General features: G+C 41.2%; 1 protein-coding gene across 3 annotated transcripts in view; it reads left to right on the plus strand.

Annotated features, from left to right (window-relative positions):
- The window catches only part of BTBD11 (BTB domain containing 11), a 161,235-nt gene that overhangs the window by 113,187 nt on the left and 33,708 nt on the right, over positions 1-14,340 (plus strand). For all 3 annotated transcript variants that reach the window (XM_026840947.1, XM_026840948.1, XM_026840949.1), the window contains exons 5-6: positions 8,745-8,910; positions 12,333-12,422. In XM_026840947.1, the coding sequence (XP_026696748.1) occupies positions 8,745-8,910; positions 12,333-12,422 (256 nt within the window). The remainder of the gene's footprint in view (positions 1-8,744; positions 8,911-12,332; positions 12,423-14,340) is intronic.

Below are 14,340 nucleotides of genomic sequence, written 5' to 3' on the forward strand. Positions count from 1 at the left end.
GCAAATATCCCTCTTCTTCTCTGCCTGGTTGTGAGTCTGGGTCCTATCTCTGCTCCTCACCATGGTCATGCACATTTTTCTGTTCTGGGATGCAGAGGTGAAATTGGTATCCGTAAGTCCTGGCCTTGAGGAGTCATCTGTGAGAGGTGTGCATCAGTGCCAACAGAGGCCATCACCCAAGAACTTAAGTGAATACTTGGCCTCTGTTTTCGGGAAGAAAATCCTGAGGGAACAGGAAAAATAAATAATAGCAACAAGGTTATGAAAATGGAAAAACAGTATTCAAAAGGCGAGCAAATTATGCAGCTTAATGCACTCAAATTGGGGTGACCAGATAACATCTGTCCCAGTGATGAGAAAGAGTTGCCTCACAAAATCAGAGGGTCAGAGGGAAATACTTTTGACAAAGCCCAGAATGGTGCCATAACTCTAAGGACTAATAATAGTAATGCCCAACATTTGAAAAGGATGAAAAACGATCTGAGGAAAATTCCAGGCTGTTAGTGTGAGGCCTTCGAATGTTTTTTCAAGCAAAGACTGATTAAAGACATGTTGTTGAGGGAAAAATGGGATAAAATGTGACACAGATTTTCTAAAGATAGATCTTGCCAGACTAATCTAATAGCTTTTTGATAAGATAACTGATTTTCTACCCCAAGGAAATTCAGTAGATTTCATCTATTTGGACTTGAGTGAATGATTTGATGCAGTCCATGCAGGGAGCTATTAAGACAGAGAAGATGGGGGTTAGTAAAGGAATTGGAAAGTGAGCAGTGGCTGGCTTCAAGAGAAGTGACAAGATCTGGGTTGGCTGTGATGGGGTTACAAGCAGAGATCTTCAGCTCTCACTCTTAAGAACTGGTGCTTTGTAATTTTCAGAAAGGGTTTTGGCACAAAGCTTAGCAGTGTGCTCATGAAGTTAAAATTTGCTGATGCCATGATGCTGAGAGGCATTGTCCTCACAGAGGAAGTTTGGGAAATCATCCAGGAAAAAGTAGATGACCTTGAGTGCTGGGACAAAAGAAATAGGATGAAATGCAGCTTTCCACAAATGGAAGGCAAACACATGGAAGTTAATTACAAAAATACATACTGCGGTGTATTTGTAACATAGACACTATATATGCAGTATAATATATACTGTATTGGGAACTGAGTCTTGGAAAGGTGGTGGTAGACTGTAGAGCAGTATTTAATCTCAGAAAGATTGTAAACCACAAAAGTGGATTTTTCCTCAGCCATGAAAAAAGCAAATGCATTTTGAGGCTGCATCAGGAGAAATATTTCCAATGCAAGAGGGAAATATTGGTGCCTCTGTACATGAAAATAGTAGGAAGTGATGCAGAATTGCAAATCCTCTGTCTGGGTCAAGAAAATATTCACATTGGACTGGGTAGAGAGAAATGGGCTAGAGTAGTTTGAGTTTCGACAAAATGTTCTCATGGAGGAAGACTAGAAGAAAGGGGCTTATTCAGCTGAGCAAAGTGGATGCTGAGGAAATATGTGATTATTCTCCAGAAATACATCAGGAGTAAACACCACAAAAGGAAAAATGCACTATTTAGAGGGCAGCACGGATACAGGAATATGAGAATATTAACAAGTCGTAAGTAAGTTCAAACTGGAAGTATAGGTGGATCCAAGCCTTGCTGCAGCATAGGACTGGGTTTATTAACCCTCCAGTCCCATATGTCTGGCAGCCGCTGCCCTGTCGCAGCCTCACCCAGGGATCCAAGTTGCATTTCACAGCTCTGATCCAGAAACATCTCCGGGCAAATGCAGTTGTGAGTGCCTTTGAAAACCTGTCGTTATTTCCAATTAGTCTTGGCCTGAGAATACCTAAGTCTGCTTTTATGTCTGGGACCATCCCTTTTAATGAAGGCTCTCTAGGAAAATAGCATTATCAACCTCAAGAGTGAAGCTTATTTAACATGAGAACAGCCTTGGCTCATTCTAGACTGTTTTCTTAAGACTATGTAAAGTGAAAAATACAACAACATAAAGGGAAGATGTTTTTTCAGAGCAGTCTATACCATTTGCTGTGTCATCTTAATACTATACCACACATATGCAATTCTAACTGGAAAGTGAAAGAGGAAGAGTTGCATTTAATGTTTTATTTATGGAAATCCTGTGCTTGTACTAGAGCATGAAAATATAAATAGACTTACAAATAGAGATTTGAAGGCCAAAAAATATTTCCACTGCTCTTCGCTATCTTAAAATGTACTGGGTAAGGGGCTGACTTTCTGGAGAGGGAGAGAGATTACAAAACTGCTAAGAAATTCTGCTATTTAATTAGATGCGGCCACTTTTAAGTAGGGGCACTTGATATTTGTCTAGCTCTTTGAATGTCCTCCTTCTTCCCACAAATTTTCACTAATCCTTTAACACCGGCCATGGCTATTGCCATAATTTGACACAAAAATGCCAAACGAGCGAGCAGTAGCAAACAAGCTACGTGACAAAATCCAGCAGTCCCTTGGGGCAGATGGTGACAGTGGATGAAGGAGATTGTATTACTTAAAAGGTAGAGCACGGGTTTCCTGAGGTGAATCTCAACCTCTCCTGCCAACCTGCTGCTTGAAGACAACAATAATAAGAAAAAATGATTGAAGGGGAGGCCATGTCCTCATGTTCTCATTAACTTTAGTCAGAACACACTTGTCTTCTTACAGACTTTAGGATCCAGCCTTCTAGGGTTTTTCCCATTGTGAGCAAGTTCATTACTGTTTCATATGCTCTGTCTCTATACACATTCCTGAATATCAGGGTACAGATAACATATCATCTTCCACTCATTGGTGAAGAAGTGTGCTATCTATTTATATGAAGGGTGAATCTGTAGCCATATTTTCCTATGATATGTTGGCCTTGTTCAAAATCTGAAGTCAGATTCAATTTTGAACATGATTCCTGGCCTATATACATGGGTCTGTAATATAAAGAGTGTTTTGTAATATAGATTTGGGTCTTGATTTGATAGTCACATCACTTTTATCATGTATTTTCCAGTATCTATAACCAATTTATTCTCAGGCCTTTGGCAAGAATAAGAAGCTGGCTAATAAGTATCTGGAGTATTTTTATTTTCTTGTCTTAATTTGGCTCCTGGTTAAAGTAAATGGAGATATTTTAGGTCTGCATTAAAAAAAGTAGTGCTCGTCATCACTTTGATCAACATATTTGTGTTTACGTTTCTCTCACTCCAAAACTGAAAATGCAAATAATTGTGTCAATACAGTATTTATATTGTAGTCCTATTAATATCAGTATTATATTCCCTTTTAAAGTATCACATTGGAAAAAAGAGTGCTCACAAATTTAAATCAAATCGTCTGCCGCTCCTGCTACTGTCATTTGTGTCTGTAGTCTCACTGAAGAGCCCCAGGCAAGGAACAGGACCCTTTTGTGCTATGAGCTGCGCATACCCAGATCAAAACTGTGATCCCTGACCCCAAGAAATTCAGCATTGCAAATGCATGTATGTTGCTGGCTAAAATATGACTCCTTCCAGACTTCCAACCAGCTGAACTATAATTTCTGACTCAAAACTTCATCCATGTTTAGGACAGAGACAGACTGAATAAACTCCACAGAGCTAAAAAGATGGACTTGGTTAATAGATTATCATTCTTTTAATTGAAAGGGCTGGTGATTGAGTGCTGGGTGGAAAAACAAGGTTTTGATGTTTGGCTATTGGGATGGTGATCTGTTCGTTTCAGTGGAGGGGAACATTTGTCCTGCTCCTCAGCACAGCCTGCACTCCATTTTTTAAAAATTCAACTATTAGCATGCTATGCCAGCACATAGAGCTTAAAACATGATTAAGGTGTTCCTACTTCTTTTTTGATAACATTTACAGAGCATTGCTTTTTCTTGTTCACTACTGACTATAGCAATAATCCCCTCCCAAAGAACAAATAATTAAAAAGCTATGTAATAAGAGAGCTGCTGTATCAACCAGTTACGATGCCTTTGAATCATCCGTTTTCCCAAATGTATTCAATCCATGAGTAACTTACTAAAGATCTGCACAGACTCTTATCTTAGCCAGTCTGAGTGAAAATGAAAAGAAAAAACCCCACAACCATTGCATTGCTGTAGAAGTGTTGCATTATGTTTTCATAATGTGAGTTTGGGAAAAAATAAAAATAATTTGCTGTACTGCTAGGACCATTATAAATGAAGAAGATTATCTTTGACTCCCTTCAGAGATTTGAGTATTTCAGAATACGATAGTGTGTCATGGTCACCATGCAGCATTTGACAGTGACCATTTGCAAATAATTAATGTTACCATGGCATTCCCCATATAAAGCCACAGTAAAGTTAATTATGTGCAGTGGAAACACTGTAATGATCTTGGAGAAAACTGCTGTAGAAGCAATATCTATGAGGAATTAAAAGAAGACTTCAAGAAAACTGTATTGCATTTTAAGTTAAAAAATGTGGTCACAGCTTTGCTACAAATATAAAATCTTCTTGATTTCACCTGTTTCTGATTTTTCTTTTACTTATAAAAGCAATTGTTTGCTTGATTCAAGGTAGGAGGGTACCAGTTAGGGAGTTTACAGGCTGTGTGACTGAACCCCTGATTTAGAGGGGTGGATTTGCTGTTGAGCATGAGGACTATGATCCGTGTGTGTTATTACTTCAAGCATATCATGTCTCAGTTATGAGAGTGGGAGCATGTGTACAGCGGTGATGGTGCCAAGGAGCCTGCCCAGCCCCACAGATTGCTAAATAGGGGCATCCAGAATGGGCTCAGTCTTTTGAGAGAGGATGTCACCCTCTCAGAGGATGCTGGTCAGTCCTACCTTTGACACTGTGTCACCTCCGGGGGACCTTAACGTTCATCTGAAGCAGTCAGCATCTGGGGTGGCGATGTCTTGTCAACCTGAGGCTGTACCTAGGGAGAAGGAAGGGGAGAAGAGCATTGCCCCCCACCACGGTCTTGTGCTCCTCCAGTCAGCCTTCCCTGCCCCTTCAATGAAAAAGTACCTTTTCTGCAGGGTGAGGTCTTGGGGGAAGGTCGACTTGTGTGAGCGCTGGCAGCCAGCAGAATCTGGCAACAAACCAAGGTGGCCTTGGACGGGACATCCCATCGTTGGGCTGGTGTCAGCCTCCTGTGCATTTGGAAAGACTTTTTGGCAAAAGGACCATGAACTGGCTGTGCATCTGGTGGGGTTTCCAGCTCTGTTTGTGCTTATGCTGGCTTCCCTTGCTTTGGAGGCACAGTTTCACAATTCTGAAAGGTGACCCTATATATTTAGCTGACTTAACTGTTCCTCATCAACCTATTTCTCAAGCTTCTTCCCATCCATTTTGCATCTCTTCGTAGCTTGCCAGTGTTTTTGTTGGAGTCCAAAGTTAAGAAGTCTTGAGTGAGTCAAGCCTGGGTGCCTATTCCCTTCCTCCTTTTTTATCTTACGTCATTTAATGTTTGTGATTCTGGATGGTGTCCATAATGGAGCAGCATCCTTTTGTACAGTGTAATATGGAGTAGAGGCCCTCTGCTTCTGCTGGAGTCACCATTATGCAGTTAATCGTATGAAAGAAGACTTTGTAGCAAATGCAGTGCTGCAGTGGTTTGGGGTTGTTTTTTGAAGGATTTGGGTTTTTTTTGATTTTTCAGGTTTCATTCTGAAGTGCGACTGCTTGGTCTGTCTGCTGTACTGTCTTCCCAGTTGGCTTTCTCCAGTGTTAAAAGTGGTGCTGTGTTCTCCTATTCTGTACTTCCAGTTCCTGATAATTTTTGATCTGTCTCTTCACTGCTTTTTATCTGTACATGTTAAATCTTTTTCTTAACTTGTTCATCTCTCTGGCTTTTTGAGACATTGCTGTGCTTTCTCTTCTGAAGCATCCTCCGTTCCTTTCCCTTGCATCATGCTCTTGTTTTATTAAACTCCCTGGTTTGATCACTATGCGTTTTATTACTCAACATGTGACAATGGAGGTACCAGCAATGATCTATGTCAATTTTTGCTGTATTTGCTGTATTCTTTTATGTCCCATAAATTGGGTTTGTAACTCGCTCACAATGGGCCCTTTTGGGGGTATAAAATGGCAGTGGGCCACTAGTAGTGGTACTAAGTTGTGGTTTCCTGCTTTGCAGTAGTTGGCCTAGATCACATTTCATCAGTGCTGGTGTCCTAGCAGCTGTGCAGCCTAGGCTTTCTTCTGCATCCTTGTTATTTTTGCAATGTTTGTACAACTGTAGCATCCTGGAGCCCTTGGACCAAGACCCTTATCCCTGAGCTGATTGAGGAATACTAATTTGCTGATACCCAATATCAGCAGTAATCAGTGGGTCCCCTTGGCTAGTAGGCAGGTAAACTGACATGCTTTTAGGGGACCAGAGCCAACTCATGCAGGAGTTACTTATGGAGAAGTATTTTCTGAACCCATGCCAGACTAGAGATCTGGGCAGCCTGTACAGGATAGGTGAGATAGGTTCTTGTTCCTCCTTCCTCCCTTGTGTGGGTGTGCAACCCAGGTCAAAATCTGGCTTTCTTAAAAGAGGAGATCATCAACTATCATTTCACATGCACCGAGCCAGGCTGACATCAGTGAAGCTCTGCCTGTTTCTGCCAGCACTGAGTTTGACCCATTTTATTCAGAGTGTATGTTATATACCTCAGTACAAATGATGAAGCAGTGAGTTAACACAGGCAGTGATTCATAGTAGCAGACACCTCTGCAGTCCTCGGAAGATGTCTAGATCTTTCCATAGCTGCACTTTGCTGAGGAACCACCTCGTTCTCAGCCCAGAGTCATCTGGAAATGGGCAGCTGCAGCTGGGAGGTCCAGACTCTCTCTCTGTGCACCAAAACGCCCACCGCCTAACTTCTGAGCATGCTTTATCTTTGCCATACGTTAAAGGAGGGCACAGATGATCCCTAGCATCTCATGCTATGGAGGTATAGCAAGTACCAAATGTTGCTGTAGCTCTTGTGTCAGAAATGTGCCATACAGTGTGAACGTGTTGAGCCGCAATTGCTCCCGTGGATCTGTGTCACTGAGCTCAGCCCTGCATATCTGTGCTGGTTTTGCTTTTTTCTTTAAATTCGCTCAGAAACTACTGCAGAAAACCCAGCCTTGCTATGTGTTGCTTTCTTCTATCTCTGTTGTAGGCATATTACTGGTTCAGAATCTGTTATTGCTGTTATGGTGTATTTATTGTGACCAAGTGTTGTGCATTAATCTTCCAGCATACTGTTGTGATGAAGCGTCGTCCTTGTTCCCCTGAGTAATGATACTTCAAGCATACATTGTTTGCATTCTTAAGACATCAACTTTTTAGCAATCAAAACCCAAACTGAGCACGTTAGAATGAACATCAACAAAATATCTGTTTTCTTCCAGACTAGTCATGGCCCAGCACAGCAGAGAGCAAGCTTGAGCTCAGATGCCAGTTTCAATACAAAGTTCTGTAGAAGCTTTGATCAAAATACTTTGTATTTTCCATTTCACTTTCCTCCTTCTGTTGAAAGAGGAAGAGTGGTAGCTAGAACAACATACCACTGCTTCTATATAAACAGCATATTCCTTGCACATTCCTGTTAAATATTAAGCAGTGTTATATATTTTATGATAAAGCACTTTGAAGAAGAAATTTAAATGATGATGTGCTGTTTTTCTTTTTCTTTTGGTTTGCAGCATTTTTAGCATATGAAATAGAAAACAAATATTTGATGTATATTTGACTTTTTAACTTTTGATCTTTATTTTGTTTTTCATTCATAAGTAGCCCTTAATTTTCTGACCTAGCATTTTTTGGAGAATAAAAGTGGTCTTTTTCTCAAGTCCTTTATCCAAGTTCATACCAAAAATCACTGTGGATTTGGACTCCACCCTCTTCCCCAGACACTCCTCAGCATGAAATAAAAGCAAATCTGACTTCTAATATGATGAAACCAAGTTGGATAAACATCAGATTTGAATTGCCTATCTCTCTCTGGAACTGTAGATTAACATCTTGGTTAAATAACTCCTAGCCCTTCCTCCGTTTGAAATGGATGTCTTGAGCAGTTTACGGTTTGGAGATATTTTGAATAAGACCTGAAAAGAATGACATGTCGTCTGTTAGACACAGCCAGCAAGGATTTGTGGCATTTTGCCATGCTTACCTGGCAAGATTGCCTTCTCCCTGATCACACGGTGCCCTGATCTACAGGTGGCTCTTCTTGAGCAGGGGGGATTGAACCAGATGACCTCCAGAGGTCCCCTCCAACCTCACCCAGACTGGGATTCTGAGATTTACACTTTCTGCTCCAAAAAAGCTTCCCTGTTTCTGGGGCTGGGCTGCTAAAACCCTTGAAGGTCTTTGGAGTGACATTATTTTCTCTTTGTTGTATCGTCAATGACTATACATCCTTTTGATGCATGTTCAAAGCTTACTGAAGTTACTGAAACTTTTCAGAGATCAGGGGGACCAGATAACCTTGCCATACAGAGAGAAAACTTGTGGTGAGAATGTATTGTGCAGTGCTTAAACAGGGAAACAAAATCAATTGAACACTGCTTTTTTTGCCTGATTTTTTATAAAATGTATAACTTGTCCCATGAAAGATAGACCGAGGGCAATCTCCATTAGCTCCCATTAGCATTTCCCATTCAGCACTTCCCTTGAACATATAGGTCAAAGGAGAATGAATGTGTGCATGACCTACATCCTTCAAAGATAGGGCAAAGTCTGCCCTCTGATTGTCCTCTGAAGGAGTTTATTTTTATGTCCACAGAATCGACGACTGTTTTTGTGCATCTCGGAAACTGGATGCAGTTGCCACTGAAGCAAAGTTCAAGCAGGATCTGGGTTTCCGGATGCTCAACTGTGGCCGAACAGATCTGGTTAAACAAGCCATATCCTTGCTGGGGCCAGATGGGATTAACAGCATGAGTGAACAGGTAACAAGATAGAAATGTAAAGAAGCAACTGTGAAATGTGAGAGTTTTGTGTTTTATCACAGAAAACTAGCCCCAACTTTCTGCTAAACATAGACAGGATCTTATGCTTTTTCTGCATTACTTTGTACTTAGCTAAAGCACTGTCAGATGAACATCTACATGAAATTTAGTCTTTTTGAGTTGTATGGATTCGTTGGTGCTGAGGTAACACAGCATGAGGGTGAATGCATCCCCTGAAATCTGCTCAACAATGAATTGAGTGAGTCTAGTGAAGCCAGGAGATACCAAGAGAGCTTAGTGTTGATGTGAATACTTAAAACTGCTTCAATGCCATGATCAGTGGTATGGGGCCAGGCTATGTGAGGTGAACATCCTTCCACCGAACACTGCCCTGGGATCTGCAAGGTATTTCACATGCGCCACCGAGCCTCCAGCAGGAAACAATTAATTGCTGGCACTCTTTAATTGAGTTCAGCACAGTTTGAACTGACCTTCCAGACATGAAAGTTTATCTGCAGAGTTACCCCTCTGTTGGTCATTGTGGCCAACATCCACCAACTGAGGAGCCTAAATTTCCCTGAAGTTACACCTCTGTGAAGCTGCTGGTTGTGTCCAGGGATAAACCTGCCTGTGCAGCTACCTACCGGCAGCAGTCTGTTGGACTGTGATGATCACCAAAGTGGTTCCCCCTTCCCAGAGGGAAGCGATGGCCATGGATACTACCATTTCCTTTTGAAACAGAGTCTCCTGAATTTTCTGGTGTCCCTGATGAAAATGTCACTGTACGTTCCCAGAGCTGTGGCATCCTCTTTGGCAGGAGGCAAGTGGCTGCTGCTCCTGAGGTGGTCACTTGGGACAAGAGCTAGACTGTTAGTGGGTTTAGATCTTCTGAGATGAAAGCTGATCCAAGAGTGTCAGTTATGTTGCTATTCAGTAGCTTCGGTCTGAGTCAATATTGTGGGCTCATTTGAGAAAAGCTTTAAAGAGGGCAGTACTCCCTGAAAAAAAATAGCATCAGACTGCTCATTCCAAGGTTCATACGTTATACTTTTAAAAATTATTATTAAATTATTATTATTACATACTTTAAGAACTTGTTATTAAAAGAATAAGTTAATCTGAACCTGGAAACTTCACAGCATATTTCCTCTGTCCTCCAGGCTGAAACCTGGGAACACTCTGGCTTGATTCGTCAAAGTACCTAATCATATGCTTAACTCCGAACACATGCTTACATCCTATTTGAGTGAAAGTTAAGCCTGTGCCTAAATGCTTCGCTGAATCAAAGATTCTGCGTCTTGTAGAATCCCACGTCTTGCAGGACAGAGTCCTAAGTGATACAAGGCTCAAAGAAAGAGAATAATTTTTTTGTTTTGCCAAAAGCAAAATTCCCTTTGCGTTGATTGTACACGTTGTTACCCTGTTCCTCTGTGTGCATGGAACACCAACGATGGGCTCGTTAAAAATCCATTCCTCCCCTGTGCAAAGAGAGGGGTGCTGAATGATGCTGCAGCCCAAGGCTGAGCTGCAGAGCAAGCCTCGGGGGGGACTCTCAGAGGCAAAAAGCAGTAGGGACAGCAGTGCAAAGGAAGGGGAGGATAGAAACCTCATTAACTCTTTAAAATCCTGATACTGCAGCATGAGATTCTGGTTCCCTTTTAGTCAGTGATAAGTCCTTCTTCAGCTTCATCATGGCCAAAATAACCCACGTGGTCCCCAGGCAGACCCTTTACTCTGGGCATTGCTGCAGGGTTGTTTGCTGCGGCTGCCCACATGCTGCGTCTTGCAGGGGGGAGCCCCGGCTCCAGGTTTTCAAACTCTTTTCTTCAGATCTGATTAGACCCCTTGTGCTAAACACTTAATAATTGATTGACACCACTTACATAAACTGAAAAAGTAGTTGAAGGAACATGTATTTAATTTTAAGCTGCCATCCCATCCCTGTGTTTCAAGGCCCAAACACACGTTTTTTGTAATTCTCGTGATCCTGTTTTTTCTAGTGTTTACTGACTGCCAAAAGAAATGTTTTGCCACTGACTGTAGCTGAAGTACTTTCAAATTCTCTTTGCAAGTAACTTCAAGTCACCCAAGAACTCTCATTGCCTGGGGTGAACTTGTTTTTTCTTAGTAATGGCATGAAGCCCCAAATGCCTATTCTCTTAGTCTGTATTTCCATAAGTACACTGCAGATTTGAACCCATGAGATGCTCAATGTGTTTCAGGGGGGATCCAAGCACCTTAATTTATATTTTCTCTACAAGATCAGCCCTTCAATACATAAACATCTACAAACTTCAGCCCTGCATGCAAACATGAAAAATGGGGTAGTTTAGCAAAAATAGTGATGCTGGGCTCTTGCTAGGAAGAGCAGTGCCATGAGTCTGTGTCTGGCCCTGCTGGGCACCTCCACTTTCTCTGAAAATAACTTCACTTTGCAGCAGCACTCAGGTTAAACAGCAAACGGGCAAATTTACCAGGGGACCTCAAGGTAGGCTATAAACATGCATCAGAGGTAGCTGCATGCTGCGGTAGATTTACTGCAAAAACAACTGGTGGCTGTTCATCAAGACCCCCTACTGTATTTAATAAGCTTATTTTTCTGTTATAATTTATTGTAGTTTTAACGATTTTTTTCATGGTTTAATCTGGACTCATTACCACTACCACACTAAGACTTATCTTAGGGGAAATGGTGATCAGCTGCAGCAGGTATTTCAGATTAATAAAAATTGCATTGTGGTGGTTCTGTACTGAAGGGTCACTTAATCTGCTTTTTCTCCAAACAGGACCATGTTTTCCTAGAGCCAGCAACTTGCAACAATGCTGTCTGGCGTTCCATTTAAAATTAAGTCCTTGTTTGCTAGGGCGTGCTATACAAAGCCTTTACATTTCCAGTCCCTTATAGTATTCATATTGAAAAAGGTGTGCCCGAATCTAACCTGTCTTAAGAGGAACTTGGGGTGTTTTTAAAGGCTCTTTCAGTAGTTAAAATGTTAGATTTTATGAAACTGTGATCATAGAAAACTTAATAGAATTACTGTCTTTTTAAAATACCTGTGGAAGTATGGTTGCTTTGATAAAAAACATTTCTCTGCTGAGGCCCCAAAGATGAAATTGTCTGGTTTAGTATATGAAGATGGAGGTGAGGCTGACAAGCCTAGTTTTACTCACCATGGTGAGGTTGTCAAGGATAAGATGAAAAAAACCCAGTTGGCACAAGAGATAACAGAAATGGAGATTTTACAAAAGCGGTTGGCTTTTGCTATTCTGAGGGGCATGTCTGTAACAGAGGTAATGGCTTTCATTAAATACATACTGTTAGTCTTGATGATATATACTTAAATAATTGTTTTAAAAAATCAAAGAGAGTTCTGTGTTAAATTTGTCAATTCCTTTGTTTTTTAACTCCAAAAAATGACTAGGGCATGACTCCACTGATGTATGCTTGTGTCAGGGGTGATGAGGCTATGGTGCAGATGCTGCTAGATGCTGGAGCAGATCTGAATGCTGAGGTGAGGACATTTTGTTGGTTGTATCTTTTTTCCTGTTATTTGTTTACATCTTAAACTCCCCTCTGAAACTGTAGCGGGGTGAAAATCACAAGAATTAAAAAGAAAATAAATTTGTCTTATCCTGGAAGGCACCACTTGAAATGAACAATGACATCAAACTGGATTAGGTTAACACTGGGATTCACTGCACAGCAGGGGTCAAGTCATCAGACTTACACCACAGGTAATAGTGATTTAGTTGTGTTTGCATGCTGCAAATGAATACATGCATTAGCACTAGCACAGAGCACAGCTCTAATGACATTGGAAGAACTCCCCTGTTCCCAGCTGAATTAAAATGAAGCGGGTAAAAGAAACACCCATCTGATAACCTGCCAAAGTGTGAGCATTCTATGCACTGGGATGTTCCAGCGAAGCATCCCCACCACACAAGAGCAATGTTAAGTTCCACTGCTTTGTTTTACAAAGAGCCTTGGGCTAAAAACTTTTAGTTGAGGAGCTTGAAGCTTTCAGAATATAAACGTCTCTTTGATGAATGCACATCACAAACTTACACAATCTGTCCACTAAACAGATTGTGGTCCGACTCTGTGCAATGCAGGTATGTACATTTTTAAAGAGCTTTTTGAAAATCGGTGAAAAAATTATTTGTTAATGATTTCAGTTTTAACTTGTTGAGGTCATGAGTAAATTAATTTGTCTGCTTCACTTATCTGTGTTCCATCTGTTCTGTTTGGACTTGAGCAAGCTGATAAATTGTATTCACTGCTTTCAGCCAGATGTTTTTCACTTTTAAAAAATCTAATTTAAAAGTAGAAATGGGTGTGCCTGCAAGAGACTGACAGTCTTTACTATGTGATTGCTGTTTGGTGGCTTATGTGAAATCAGCCGCTGGTTTCAGTTACCCAAATTCAAGCACACCACCCTCAAGAGCTGTCAATAATTGAATACTCAAACTCTTGTTAGCACTCTCAAGAGGCACACCAAAGACTGGATGGCATGGAGACTGATCTTTCCTGTAACCCTCCCTGTGGCTTAGAAGGTGACATGGCATTATTTGGTTCTTAGGACAAGTTTTTATTAGGAGCAGTCCTCCCAGTTGCTCCAGTAATCTTCCAGACTTGAACCAAATGCAAATTTAAACAGTTTTGTCTTCCTGAAACTGCTGACATCTGAGAGAACAGCTCCAGTGAGGAATGTGAACCTCCTTGATTCATTTTTGTATAGTGTTTGCTCTAAAATCAAATGAAAACACTCTGAGACAAGAACTGTGAATAATTATGGTGTGCAATTATAAGATGATTTGTGCACACCACAACCAACTGTGCAAATTGGGCAATTACAGCAAAAAAAAAAAAAAAAGGCAAATCAACCATGAACAAAAATAAATACTCTGTCAGGTGCCAGCATCATTTTCCCCCTTTTACTTTGCAAATCAGTTATATATATATATGTTTCCAAAAGTAGCTTCAAATGCTGGGTGCCTCCCTTTTTGATTGCCCATCTTTAGTGAAAATGCACTCATTTCCAGATGTGCTGAGAAGCTGCAATTCACTCTGGAGTCAGTGGGACCTGTAGCTGCTCAGCAAATCTCAACTGAGGCCTTAAAAGCCCAGTCAACCACAGGTCTTCTGCAAGCACTGTGTGTACGGAAAGGACTCTAAGGGGGGAAAAGGGGGGGAAAAAAAAAAAAAAAAAAAAAAAAAAGGAGCAAAGGAGTTAAAATGACTTCATTTTCTTTTCTGCTTGCTGTGGGCTGCCCTGAACAGTGGTGGGAATCCATGCTTGAGGATGAGCTGGATGCATTTACTGAGCTATGATCCTGCCCATCCTCACCCTCCGCTGCTCTTGCTCCCCAGCCTAAATCCCAAGGCTCGAGCTGCTCGATCCTCTTCCTTCTGAGCAAATCCAGACCCAA

This window comes from Athene cunicularia, assembly GCF_003259725.1.
Source record: "Athene cunicularia isolate RWA chromosome 1 unlocalized genomic scaffold, athCun1 chr1_part2, whole genome shotgun sequence".
Classification (NCBI taxonomy): Eukaryota; Metazoa; Chordata; class Aves; order Strigiformes; family Strigidae; genus Athene; species Athene cunicularia.